Below are 15,240 nucleotides of genomic sequence, written 5' to 3'. Positions count from 1 at the left end.
TACTCAAGAGACGATAAGCATTAGTGGTTTTATATTTCATGGGGGGTTCTGTGACTGTGTCAACACTGTGAATAAGTCTAGTGCAGCATGATGGGAAACCAGGCCACATGACGGCCCTAAGAGTAGTCCTGAACGTTAAACTACTGCTTTTTAAATGGGTGGTTTGTTGTAGTGTTGAGTGTGTTCTTACCCGAATGATTGTTGAAATGTGCAAAGTTGGCAAAGTTTGCGTTGCCTGTGGATTGCGAATGCGGACCTGCAAATATGTCGCCACCCAGTTCGCTGAGCAGATCAAACTTCCTGTCCTGATACTGTTGGTGGGCCAGCTGAGCGCGTGACACAACCGGAGACTGAGAGGGACAAAATAAGACCAGGAACTTGTGTTAAGAAAGTAAAGAGCTATATTGATTTCATCTTAAACACTAATATAATTTGGGGTCGGTAATGTTTTTAAAATAAGTTTCTTATGCTCACTAATATAACAAGTAGTATTATAACAATTTAATATAATTGTTTTCTACTTTAATAGATTTTAAAAAAAAATTAAAATTTTATTCCTGTGATGAAAGCTGAATTTTCAGCATCCTTACTCCAGTTTTTGGGATCACATGATCCTTCAGAAATCATTCTAATATGATTATTTTATGATTAAGAAAGATTTCTTATGATTATCAACATTGAAAACAGCTGTGCTGCTTAATATTGTTTGTGGAAACCCTGATTTCAGTGATTAATATAAAATGTAGGGATGTAACGATACATTGTATATTGATATCACAATATAAAAATGCGACAACATATTCATTGATGACTGAAACTATATGATTCTAGATATAGAGTTAGTTTTATCAAAGTCTCAGCTTACATTATTCATAAGGTATAATTCCCTCAAAAATATAAATTCTGTCATCATGTACTGACTCTCATGCCGTTTCAAACCTATAAGGCTACATTTAAAGTCAAAACAAATGCAGATATTTTTCAAGAAACCAGAGAAAGATTTCTGTACATCCATTTAAAGTTCATTTCTCTCAAACTTAAAATATCCCCCAAAAATTCGAAGGCATCGTAAAAGCAATAGGTCGAGTGAGGCAATCCAAATCCAAGTCTTTTAAAGAGACACGTGGCTTTATATGATGAACAGATTTACAACGACACATAAACCGCAGTAAACACAGACGTTCAAATGCTTGCGTGACATGCTTAAACAACATGAGAGTGAGTAAATGCAGAACTAATCTTTTACAGTTTGGGAATAGTCTTTTTGACAAGCTTTCTTGAGATAAGAACTGTGACTGATTGCATCGATCATCTGAAGCAGACACGCTTGCCGGAATGACACTCCTCAAAGTGAAAGCACGAACATCATTTAAAGGGTCACTCAACATAATTTAAATCACCATATTACATTTAGTTTTTGTAGTATGATTATTCAAAGCATTTAAGTTGATGTATTGTTATATGGTGTATTAATAGCAGGAGAGGAGGAACATAACGTGCCCTTGGAGAGTACGGCATTAGAAAAAAAAAAAGTTTCACTGACATTACTACATTAATATATATATATATATATATATATATATATATATATATATATATATATATATATATATATATATATATATATATATATATATATATATATATATATATATATATATATACACACATACAAACATCTAATTTATTTTGGTATAAAATATTGTGATAAATATCGTATCGCGAGTGAAGTACCGTAGATTTGTATATAAGAAAATATTTGTATTGAATCGTGATGAGTGTATCACCTGTGTGTACAATAAACTAACACCAAATCAAAATAATAGCATTTATTTGAAATATAAATCTTTTGTAATCATCAATTTTTGTTCAATTTAATACATCCTTGCTGAATAGAAGTATAACTGAAAACGAAATGGTTTTGCATATATGAGTTTTGTTACCTGGCTGGGTGTGTTTTTGCTAAAGTGTAAACTGGGTACTGATTCCTCCAGTAATGTTTTGAGAGGTCGGACCTCTGGAGTGCTGCTGGTGCTGCTAGCAGACGAACCAGAGATAGACGCATGAACCGACGCCACAGTCTTAGCCTGCTCTGGAGGAACATACCTGAGAGAAAAGAAATTTAAATGATGAGCAGAGCACACATACCCACGGTGTGTTGATTTTATCTTTATGATACCAAGAAAAAATGCCTATGCAAATCCAAACTTAGTGGTGTACAATAAACAAAGGGAAAGTTTCAGGAAATACCAGGTAAAAATAAACCCATATTACAAATCAAATGTAATGAAGTGCACGTCAAGACTATGCAAATCACTTATTCGTTTAAGTGGGGTAATGTTTGCAATGACAATTTTTTTGTAATTTTCAAAATATGTTTTAATTAAATATATAACATAATGAACATTTCAGTCTGTACTCTTCCTCACCATCGCTTCTTTTCATATTTGTCCTGAAGAAACTCTTTGACTTTCTGAGGTTCTCTGAAGTCTGGGATGGCCAAGTTTCTGTCATCATAAAGGCCGAGCCATATCTGTTTACATGCCTGCATATGCATAAAAAACACACAAATAAAGAGAGAAAAAGATCATCAGACATTCAAATGACACATGTACCGTAGATGTGTGAAACATTTCAGAAAACATGAAGAAGACTCTTTTAGAGAAACTCTGTCCCTTTAATTTTCAGTTTATTAGAGAAAAGACAGACGAACAGAAAGATTCTTCAGCATCACTTTCTCACTGCCTCACATGTGTGAAAAACAATGCAGGCATTCATACTTAGTTAAGTCTTGCTTTGAATACATGCACTCACACACATTCTCAAGAAGGAAACAAATATATCAAGACAACATTTGAAAAAACAACAACAAACAAACAAACAAAAAAAACCTTCCAATAAACTCTTCTGGGCAGTCATATGCGTATCTCAGATATCACAACTGATAAATTAATAGGCAAAGCGTAAGGCAGGACATGCTCTGTGTGTGTGTGTGTGTGGCCTCTCACAGCAGAGAAGACACTGCCTCCATTTAGATACAATCAATGCGGACACACATTTGTGTGTGTAAACACACACACACACACACACACACCCTTAAGAAAACAGTGGTAGCAGCTTATTAATTATGTATAGCAACAGCAGAGTAAAGACACACATTATCACTTGAATGTGATGAGAAGCCCTACAGACACTCAGGGAAGGGCTCTATGACCCTCAAACATTAATGTATTAACACTTTGTGTCTGTAAGAACTTGTGCTGGCCCCAAAGAGGCTGGGTTGTGCTCATCCATGAGCTTAATGCTAAAACTGACCCAGGAATCAGTGCATCTGCCTTCAAAGCTTCAGAATGGCATACTAACCACTACAAAATACACAGTATATGCTGAATACCATCAAATATATTATACATTTTTGGAACAACGTTTTATTGCCACATTATTAGGGATAAAAACAGTCAAAATACTAAAAACAAAAGAGAATAATTTTAATGTTTTGACCGATAATAAATGGATACACTTATGACAAAACAAACAAGTTTTTTTTTTTACACAGTAAATGCTACAAGTGAATTTAGCCATCACAATTATAATATACAGTATAAATACTGATGACTAATTTTGAGATTTACTAAAGATTACCTTTAACAATATAACAAATTAAATTATTAGTGTTTTAAAAAATTTGAAGTGAGTGTTAGACGACAGAAAAAGGTCATTTAAATAAAAATAAAAGAAATTGCAACATTAAATATCCAATTTCCACCAATATGTTAAATTACAAAAGAACAAAAATATATAATATCAGTCAGTAAACAGTAAGGTACATATAGTGTATCCCTAATTATAAGACATTTTTAAGTTATAGTACCATATTTTTGTGACAACTGGTGGGTTTTGACCTAAAACCACAGGAAAAAACTATGATAAATGCAAAAAATAGTAAATCATACTTAGAATATATAGGTTTATGATCTTTTAAAAGGCAGGTTAAAATACTTGCAATACATGCACTACTGTTCAAAAGTTTGGGGTCAGTAAGTTTATATTATGAAGCAGCACAACTGTTTTCAACATTTATAATAATACATGTTTCTTGAGCATCAAATCAGCACATTAGAATGATTTCTGAAAGATTATGTAACACTGAAGACTGGAGTAATGATGCTGAAAACTACATAAATATCAAATGACATTTTAAGTTATCACTTAAGTTATAACTATTTTAAAGTTATAATAATATTTCACAATATAACTATTTTTGTTCGAATAAATGCAACCTTGGTCATATAAGATAAGACATAAGATAATTATTTATTTATTTTTTTACCAAAATGTCTTACTGACTCTTACTGACATTTTGAATGGTAGTGTGTGTACTGTGTACAATCAAACTTTTGTAGCAAATGCTTTTTAGTAAGCTAGATAAATTAGTGAATTACTGAAGATCTGTTAACTTCAACAGTTTGCGTGACATGCCCTCATTGTTGAAAACCAAATCAGAATTTCAGAGCATACTAACAGATGCTCTGAGAATTTAATACACCAACCAAACCCTCTGTCTGATCAGAATATTGGCCCCACATAAAACAATATGTGTGCATACGCATACACAGATCATCCTTGAAGTTCATCAGGGTTTAAATGGGAGATTATAGCATGTGCGTAATGAGAGACAGAGCGCTCAAATAAGAGTCTCCTCGGCACGCAACATAATTTCCAGCTCATCCTTGGAAATCAGGCCTCACGAGACTTGGGAAAAATCCCAGGAATGTTAAGAAAAGGAAGGGGGAGATGAAAAGTGGTCACATCTTTTGTTTCTTCTAAAGCTTCTTATTGTAAAGCTATATATATATATATACACACATACATACATACATACATACACTATTTTTAGAACAACTGTCTCAATTCAGTGTAAATCACTGTTGAGGCAGGGAGTTTTCAAAAATAAAAAAATTCCAGAAATTCCAGTCATCTTATCATATACGTATGAGTGTGACCTCGTGAATCATAAACTCAGTGGCGTCCAGATAGCAGCGCACAGTCCACAGAGATGATGTCAATAAAAACATTACTGCACTTTGACTATGGCATCATCAATTACCTCATTTCCATGCTTCTGTAGAAATTCAATTTCCTGTTGCGTAAAAGTCGTCATGGAGATAGACTTCACTCTGTGGGGGGGATTCAGGCCTCGCCTGAAGGGAAGAGGAAAAAAAGGTAACAGATTAATTAATTAAATAAAGGAAAGTGTTGCAAATCTCCTGTAGTGTGAATTAGTTTTTTTCGGCTCCCTCTCGCTCTAACTCTTCATTACAAACCTGCTTATTACACACAGATCTAGGACAAGGACAAATTCAGACTGCTCGGCACCTCGCCAAGTCTGTCTGTGGAGAGAACGAGAGTGTACGTGTGTATGAGGGGGTGGAAGAGAGTGATAGTGTAAAGAGAGCGGTGGTGAGCTAATGCTGCCTTCAAATCACATCGGAATGATCGCATTTTAAAAAAATGAGCCGACATAAATGGCACTAGGATGTTGTACTTAACTGTTAGACTTGGAAATTCTGGATTATCTTTGAGTTTAAGACTTTTTGAGTTGGTGAAATGGCAGTAAAAAAAAAATATGGAAGGAAGGAAGCTAATTGATATTAGTCATAATTAAGTTTATTGTATTGAAATCATTCTAATATGATGGCTTTAATGCTCTAGCAATCAATGTTCTTATTATTAAAGTTAAAAAAGAAAAGTACAATTTGTCACACCACAGCTCCAAAAACATGTTTTGTTCTCACGACCTCACCATAGACATTTCGAGCCCATGGCTCTTCATCTTCGAAACCACCTGCGGTTATTATCTTTTATATAGATCAGTGGCTCAAACTAGGCTACTCTACTGTATTATGTTTGATTTATGTTGAAGTGCTTGGGACTTGTGCAGTCAAAGATTAATCATGATTAATCACATCCAAAACAAAAGTTTATGTTTACATAATGTGTGTACGGTGTATAATTATTATGTTTATTTAGGCTACATTTAATACATTTTAGCAGATGCTTTTATCCAATACAAGCAATCAGACCAACAAGGGGCAAGACTATGCAAGTGCTGTAACAAGTCTCAGTAAGTATAGCACAGTAAACATAGGAAGTTGTTTTTTTTGTTTTTGTTTTAAGAAAAACTAATAGAATATTTGACAGCCCTACTTGGGACATGCACTTCAACATTTCGATTTATCAGCCAATACATCGGTTATTGGCTTTCAAATATAAATAATTATCGTATCTGCCAAACCTCTGTGCTCTGTGTATCCCTGGTGGATTCTTTTCAGAATTCTGTGATGATTTGAAAAAACAGAATTTATTTGAAATATAAATATTTTGTTAAATTATAAATGTCTTTGATTCATTTAATGCTTGCTGAATAAAAGTATTAATTAAAAACATCTTACTGACCCCAAACATTTGAATGGTAGTACAGTTTCCCAACACATATCTTTCCACAATAACTTCATAATTAACAAACTAATTATGAAGACAACTGGATGGCCATCTGATGATCCAGTGTCTTTGAGTCTGGTCATGTGCATTTATTCCACAGACTCATGATGATCTTTGAACACTTGATCTCTGAATGCCCAAGAGCAATGTAAACATGTGTATGGGCTGCCCATTAGAAAGCCTGTTTCCTTCCTGTATTTACCCTGTTAGTGTGCTCAGATTTGCTCTCTAGGGATCCAAGTGTGTGTACTGGAGGACATGCTGCCCCTGATTCTCTTACGCATCCGTTTTGTTATTTCCACCCACTGATCTCTTCCTTTCTCTTTCATCTAATGATGCTAATAACTAACATGAAGACCATTTAGGCAGTTAAATGAAACTGTTCAGCCCATACTGATAACTAACATGAAGACCATTTAGGCAGTTAAATGAAACTGTTCAGCCCATACTGAAAATGTATTTACTAAACCTCCTGATTTTCTCTTTTTCGTGGTATACACTCATTTTCGGGGTGCACCATTTCTTTAAGAAACACGCACCTGTTTCTACGTCAGTGGAATGGGAGGGAGTGTGTAGTACATGTAAGTATGGAAAAGACATTAAAGCTACTCTGCCATCCCTCTGCTCTGAAACAGGTTCATCTGACACCTGAGCTGCAACAGATGTTAAGAACACCATTTACACATACACACCCCCTCAGAAACCCCAAAAGGCACATCAAGACACTACACACTTCTGCACGAACAATTGTCGGCTGTTTGCATGTGGGAATGAATGCAAGTGCGCTGGTAAATTCCCTCCAAAAAACTTCCCACTAGGTATGTCACCTGTAACTTCCTCTACACTATATAAATATACATATTGTGTGTGTGTGTGTGTCCTCCTATGGTGACATGAGGCATTCAGTGATAAATTCTCAAGGGCATGAACAGAAAGGCCTTGGTAAGATTAGACCAGATGCTAAATTATTCACATGACCTGCTGCGGGCCATTGGCACGGGATTGGGATTTTGTAACCGTGGCCACTAAGAACCATTCGGCTTCGACAAACTTACTCAAGCTGAGTGTCTTACTTACTCAAACTGCCAGTTCCCATCTCACTAATGTTAATTCTTCAGCAGCCTCATAGCATAACCTTTAATCATTATACAAATGTGCTATGAATATACATTAACATTAATTCATTTGGCAGGATGTTGTCGAGCTCCTAAAAGGATAACAACAGCAGCTATAGCGCTTCCACTTCTTCCAGCCATACGTATGTGGGATAAGGTAGCGCTGTTTTATCATATTAGATCACTAATTCTTCAGAAAAGGGACAAACATGTTTTAGATGTTAAAAAATAAAAATGAACACTACACTATTAAAAATTGGTATTTTATAGACAAAAGTCTCAAATAATTGTCAAAAAAGTTGGATATATTCACTCTATAACTTAATTAATCAACTCCGTCAGACACACTATAAAGCATACTAATTTAATCGAATCTATCCAAAAACAATGCACATTTTTTTTCAGCAAAAGATCTAAATCATAAAATAAAGTTTATCTTTTGTTTGTTTTCACACTATTATGAAGAACCCAGATTCTAAATCCCTTTAATAATTCTCCTCCCTCCTTTTAATGTTAAACATTAAACCAATGTTCTCAGGTAATTAAGACAACATGTAGTTCCAGTGATGTTTTAACATTTACACAATAAATTGAAAAAAAGAATAAGACATTTATTTCAAAATAAACAAAAACCTTCACATGACAGTGTAAAATACTGACAGAGTTAATACTAAAGACAAATAATACTGAGGCCAAATATACAGTTTATGTAAATAGAATCATGAAACAGCATTAGAAGAATTCCCGATATGCAAAACACTTATTAAATCACATTATACAGACCGTTTGAGAACATTTGTCCAACTACAGTCATAAAACCCTGACGGAGTTGATATCTGACAAAGGTGAGAAAATTGAATGTTTTTCCACCTTAACCACGTGTTCTACAGTGGAGCAATTTTTTCTGCCTTAAAGGGCTGGTTGTATGCGATTTCACTTTTTTAACTTTAATTAGTGTGTAATGTTGCTGCTTGAGTATAAACAGTATCTGCAAAGTTACTGTTGAAAGTTCAATGCAAACGAAGATGTTGTCTTTTAAAGTTATGGCAGTTGATTAGCTACAAAAATGTCCAGTTTGGACTACAACAAGCTTCTTCCTGGGTTGGTGACATCATTAACCCTTGCTATTAAAGACGGCATGAAATCAAATGTTACAATTTGTATTTTTATATGTAATATAGTAGTATTTACTATAAATGATTTATCTGTGCACTTCACAAAAAAATAATAATAATTTACCCTTATAATCTTTAATCAAATACATTAACCTCCCATCCCCCCTCGAAACGACTTCTCTCCCGGTCATGTGCTATGACACGAGGGCGGGGCTATAGGGAAGTCTCGTTCTCTGTCTTGTTTCTGCGCCGCTGTCATGACAAATCCTGTCCCCCTGTGAAATCGTGTCCGCAAGGAAGGACGAAGGACCCCCAAAGTAGTCTTTAATGTCTTACAAAGCATATGTTTCATATATTAGTAGTATTAAACTGAAGCTATAAGTGCTTATATAAGTATATAATTCAGAACATGTTTTTGCTCCCATTATAGCAATCAATTACATATTTCAAATAAATGTTTTGCGTGTGTACTTAGTATGGCATTGAATTCATAGTTTATTAGTTTATTATTTAGTTATTTTTAAACAATTGATTGTCCAGAACCATGTATAACAACTTTTGATCAGGCATTTAAAACCGCTACCAGCGGACAAGATTTCACAGGGGGACAGGATTTATCATGACACCGCCTCTCAGGCTCAGACGCCTGTCGCTGAGGCCATTAAAAATCTGCCTCCATTTTGTTAGCAACGCCCAACTTCCAATGATCCAATCAAGGAGGACGAAATCAAGCCTCGTCCTACATTTTTCTCTCCGTTTCACTCGGATATACATAAGAGAAAAACAATAAGTACCTACACAATAAGGAGAAAAAGACCACCTCAACTTCCGTTTCATGGCAACTTTAAAATAAACACTGCCTTTCTTAAAGACTTGTATTTCATGTTTGCGGGGGCAGTCTTTTCTTCCCTATTGTGAGGTATATCCGAGTGAAACTGTAGGGCGGGACTTGATTTTGTCCATCAGGAATTGATTGGATCATTCTGGTGTGCCATTTCTGTGAGCAAAAAGTGCCCTGGAAAACATGTCTTCTCTTCACGATAAGAAAAGATAAGAGCTACAAGAGGGAGGGAAAAGTTAGTTTAATTCAAGATTATTACAATGGCACATTAGTTTAAATTAATAATAATGATGATGTACATGGATAAAATCATTTATAAGTAATGCAATATTCCATTAAAAAAAGGACAAAATGTCTATTTCGACTCAATGGTGACTTTTAAAAAAATCCCCTGAACTGGCTGCAGTGAAATGGGATCAACCTCAAAGTGAGCGAACAGTCTCTTGTTATTCAGCCTGCATTCTATAAAAAGGAGGTCCTAATTTCATCAGGCAAAAGGACGACACACTTCACCCTTGACATAGACAAGAAGCATCAGACATAGCACATCAGGCACTGGCCAACACTGTGTTATCTTAAGGACGGGGCTTGCAGAGACAGCTGTCCAATAATCACAGCCAGTAATTGCCAGTCAGAAATGACACAAAAAGATTTACTCCAAATCACCAGGACAACTGAACATTATTTGGATTAAGATTCAGGACACCACTAGATAGATTTACACCTATGTTGGGCAGCATTGCCAAACTGAATGACCCTGACACACATAGTCACAAAAACACGAAGGGAAACACAAGCCTGATCCCACGTGTACTGTGTTACTAGTATTTGTTCAGAGGGTTTTTATTTGACTATAGTCCTGCCACACAAGAGCAGCGTTCAAAAGAGCGCCGATGTTTTGTTTAATGTTTGAGATGGAAAGTTAGCTAACAGTGCTTAAGGGCAACACTTAACCTTTAAGAGTAGCGTGTGAGAAAGCCATTTTGAGGTGATGGTGAGAAGCTCTGGCATCAACTTCACACACCGGGTGAGCCAGCAGATGCCGCATCTGGTTTCAGTAATGAGAAAAGCCACGAGTGTGATGTGTGATTGGTGGCTGTATTGGGGTTGTGTGTGTTTGATGATGCTCTGAGCAGGTGGATTATGGGCTAGGGGAAAATGGGTCAGAAACTGGGCGAGTGGCCAGTCACCTCTACAGTGATAATGAATGGGAAAAAGAGAGAGAAAGAGAAATATGCACGTTTATGAAGTCTGTGTGGGTGTCAGAGAGTTTGCGCAATGCTTTAGTTCCTCTTAAGAAATCACAGCCAGTTAAAACTTTCAGCTAAAATGCTGAAATTTCTTCTGAACACATACTTCAATGGAAGTCATCAACAAACCCACAAACACGCGCACATGCAAAACCAAAAAAAACATCTGATACAGGATGTCTGCAGAAAAATATTAATACCATTCAAAAGTTTGGGGATAGAAACAGTATCAGTAGTTTTATTTAATGCCACGTCAGCATCTTCATCGCAAAAGCGGAATTACAAAAAGAGTTACATGTATACACAATAAAAATAGAAATCAGCAATTGATATTATACAAGATTTTTTGGGGACAGTAAGAATTTTTTTTAAAGAAATTATAACTTATTCAGCAAGGACACCAAATTGATCTGTATATCTATAATGTAAATATAAAAATATTTTTTGTTCAAATTCATGCATAAATTTAAAAAAAAAATCATCAGATTGCAACATTGCACAACTCACTTCATATTAATCTTTATAATACTTTTTTTTTTTATTAATAACAACTACAAGCGCCACACACACCTAAAACAAACAAATAGCCATGACATCATACAGCATAGCCTTCAGTGCCTTATCAGTTTAATAAAACAATTACAGCTTAATATAAAAAAGCTTTCATCATAACATTTAATAAAAGCAACGGTAAAACCAGCTAAAAGGAAATGTCACATGCCTAAACAACACTGTGTGACTAAAATCAAGACAAGACCTGCGGTGTATATCAGTGAGTAAGGAAACAAGATAGACAGAATGCAGAAAATAAATAAAGACAAAGAAAGAGTATGCGGGAGGGAGGGAGAGCGAGAGAGAGAGAGAGAGAGAGAGAGAGAGAGAGAGAGAGAGAGAGGCTGTGTAAGTGAGTGATCGGAAGACAGAAGACCTGAGAGAGAGAGAGAGAGAGAGAGAGAGAGAGAGAGAGAGAGAGAGAGAGAGAGAGAGAGAGAGAGAGAGAGAGAGAGAGAGAGAGAGAGAGAGATGAGAGAAGATGAGAGGCTGTGAAAGTGAGTGATCGGAAGACAGAAGACCTGAGAGAGAGTGCGAGAGACAGATGGACCCACCCTGTGGTGGAATGCGTTTACCCAGTGACTGACCCTGAAATAAAACTAACAGGGAAGTGTTTGTGGGTAGCTTAACTTCACCCAATCTCTACTCAGGTAACCCTCCTTGCCAAAAGATACGTGTATCGAGAGATTCATGAAAGGAAATAACAGTTCAGATACGAGACCTGAGATGGCTTTACTCAGTGATGTTGGTCCTCATATTTTGAGAGAAGTGTGATTATTAGCTGATATTACACTGATAATATACAGTATAGGGTGAATTCTGGTCAATTCATTTTTTTTAATTTACTGGAATTTGACATATGCTAAACAATTTAATGATGAGAAAATATATTCTTAATAGTTTAAGCCACAAAATGTTTTATCAATAATCATAGATAATCATATGATATAGAGTTCTTTCAAATTAATCTATCAAATTAAGTGAATATCTGACAAGTCTGAGTGGAGCAATCACCTTCTTACACACGGTGTCTCTCGCTCTCTCTCTATCTCACACACACACACACACACACACACACACACACACACACACACACACACACACACACACACACACACACACACACACACACACACACACACACACACACACACACACACACACACACACACACACACACACACACACACACACACACACACACAGAAGCGAGAGGACAATGTGTACTTCCTGTCCTACCATTCCCACTTCCTGTGCACATGCAGAACACATGCTGCTGACGCAGCAGCAAATACTTGACATACACTTCCTGTTTAAGAAACATACATGTTCAATCATAGTCACATGTACAAGCAAGACAGCAAAATGCCAGTGATTATAAATGCACAGATTTGAGGGTGTGGTTAAGGTTCACGTCAGAGGAGAGGAAATATAGCAAAATCACTATTATCATATCACAAACACAGAGCTGAATAAAATCAAACAGATTTGATAAAGTGCTGAGGCAGAAGCTGTTGATGATTATCTGTTGATAATTATTTTCAGGTTATGACGACAAACAACCAATAATCAATGGTCAATATTAAAATATTTAAAATTAAAAAAATTAAAAAAAATCACAATGAAAAAGCACTAACATCAATTACTTGAAAAAAACACAGGATCTCATTCACTATTATTGGCATGGATTGTTTTGTATTTGTATGCACAAGAACTCACAAATATCAATCCATCCATCCATCAATCTATGTATAAAGTTCATTTCTAGGGCTATGCAATATATCGGAATTATCAAAATATCGCAAATGTACATATCGCAATGGCACGTAATATCTGAATGATTTTAATAGGCTACTTCAGTTATGTCGAAATGGCTGTCTTGATGAGTATTCATGTAAACCCAGTCGGTTATGCTTTCGTCTTTCGGATGAGACGTTAAACCGAGGTCCTGACTCTCTGTGGTCATTAAAAATCCCAGGATGTCTTTCGGAAAAAGAGTAGGGGTGTAACCCCGGCATCCTGGCCAAATTTGCCCATTGGCCTCTGTCCATCATGGCCTCCTAATCATCCCCCTATTCTGATTGGCTTCATCACTCGGTCTCCTCTCCACCAATCAGCTGGTGTGTGGTGAGCGTTCTGGCGCAAAATGGCTGCCGTCGCATCATCCAGGTGGATGCTGCACATTGGTGGTGGTTGAGGAGATTCCCCCCTTCTATGTAAAGCGCTTTGAGTGCCTTGAAAAGCGCTATATAAATCGAACGCATTATTATTATTATTATTATAAAGGCGTAGTTCACTTTAAAATGAAAGTTCTGTCATCCTTTACTCACCCTCAAGTTGTTTCAGACCTGTATGAATTTCTTTCTTCAGCTGAACACAAGAGAATATATTTTGAAGAATGTCAGTAACCAAACAGTTAACTGGAGCCATTGACTTCCATAGTATTTTTTTTTCCTACTATGGAAGTCAATGGTTCCAGTTAACTGTTTGGTTACTGACATTCATCAAAATATCTTCTCTTGTGTTCAGCTGAAGAAATCATTTTAAAGTGAACTATCCCTTTAAGTTAATGATATAAGTTGGGGAAAGAAGCCGAATGTGTGTCAATAGGATCCGTGCATTAGGTCTTAAAGTGACAGGCGGCTAATACAGTAAACCTGCCACTGTCTGTACACAGTGTATATTTAATGCATGTAAATACTACTGTTTTTAGTTCTTATTTTAAAAAAACAAAGATACATTAAAATAACTCAAATAACTGTATATAACATCCACCCCTAGTTCATAAGTTTTTGTTTACCTGGATGTTCTTGATGTTCAGTTTTAGGTTGATATAACTATATATTACAAAGTCAAGCAAAGAGGTTTTGGTATTTTAAATATTGGCATTACATTTGTAGTTTGTTTACATTAGCCCCGTTTCCATCAAAATTACCCGCAACAATTTGTACCATAAACTTTTTTACAGGAACTTTTCTCCCCCCCAGACCTGCAACTAGGGCTGCACGTTTTCAAGTTTTTCATTAACCGTTAACCGAGGCCCTTAGCGGTTAATACTCGGTTAACCATAGTGTGCGTCAGGGTTATTTTTAGCTTATTAATTTGACGACCACCATCTCCGTAGTGAACGCGCCTATATAGAGAAATGCACATCATGGATTACATAATCAGTGAGTAGCCTATTTCTTTTCGTTTTAAATTGTTAAAAGACATTTCAAGTTTCTTAAGATCTATTTCATGTCTGCGAGGCGTACGCTGAGTTGCGTTAAATTAGGATGAGATGCGCTCTACAGTTCACAGAGCAATGCAAGTGGCCGCGAGGTGAGGGCGCCTGCATGATTAGGGCATGCAGTAAAATATGCAGCCGAGAATGATTCACACAGCGTTTGACTCGCACGGCTGAGCCTCTCCCGGCAGAGAGTTCAAGCATCTGTGGACTCGTCCCTTCAGCTCTGGCCATCTTGCTTTCAGTCCGCGATTAGCTTTTTTGTTTTCTTCATTACAGTTAAAGTAACATCTGCTTTTCTCTAGTCATTCACAAGTTTCTCACTTCAAACTTTCTTTCTTCTGCTCCGTTATGCACAGCGAGCGCGGCTCGCGCTCTGCTTCTGCCCTAATGCGACTTTTAGTCCAGTGCGACGTATGTTATTTTCCTCTTCATGACGCATATTTTGACTGATGCGACTCATACTCCGGAGCAACTTATAGCCTGAAAAATTCGGTAAGCACTGCATTGCAATACTTGCATTTTGCCCCGTCACTCTCATTTTTAAAGTGCTCCCACGCTTTCTTTGCCCGCTTCATTGCCCGCTTAGAAAGCTGGTCATGACTTCTTCTTGTGGATATTACAAATGTCTGGCAGCGCT

At 36.4% G+C, this 15,240-nt stretch overlaps 1 protein-coding gene across 8 annotated transcripts in view; it reads right to left on the bottom strand.

Moving 5' to 3' along the window:
- agfg1a (ArfGAP with FG repeats 1a) overlaps positions 1 to 15,240 on the bottom strand; it is a 39,279-nt gene that overhangs the window by 8,613 nt on the left and 15,426 nt on the right. For all 8 annotated transcript variants that reach the window (XR_010906723.1, XM_067450340.1, XM_067450334.1 and 5 more), the window contains exons 2-5: positions 5,108 to 5,201; positions 2,430 to 2,545; positions 1,944 to 2,106; positions 191 to 350 (exon numbers count right to left, since the gene is read on the bottom strand). Coding sequence is in view for 7 of the 8 variants with exons in the window: in XM_067450340.1 (XP_067306441.1) it covers positions 191 to 350; positions 1,944 to 2,106; positions 2,430 to 2,545; positions 5,108 to 5,201 (533 nt within the window). In the remaining variant the exon portion in view is untranslated. The remainder of the gene's footprint in view (positions 1 to 190; positions 351 to 1,943; positions 2,107 to 2,429; positions 2,546 to 5,107; positions 5,202 to 15,240) is intronic.

Source organism: Pseudorasbora parva, chromosome 8 (assembly GCF_024679245.1).
Source record: "Pseudorasbora parva isolate DD20220531a chromosome 8, ASM2467924v1, whole genome shotgun sequence".
NCBI classification, from domain to species: domain Eukaryota; kingdom Metazoa; phylum Chordata; class Actinopteri; order Cypriniformes; family Gobionidae; genus Pseudorasbora; species Pseudorasbora parva.
Note: the sequence above shows the minus strand (reverse complement) of the source record. Positions and strands in the feature narration are given on the sequence as shown.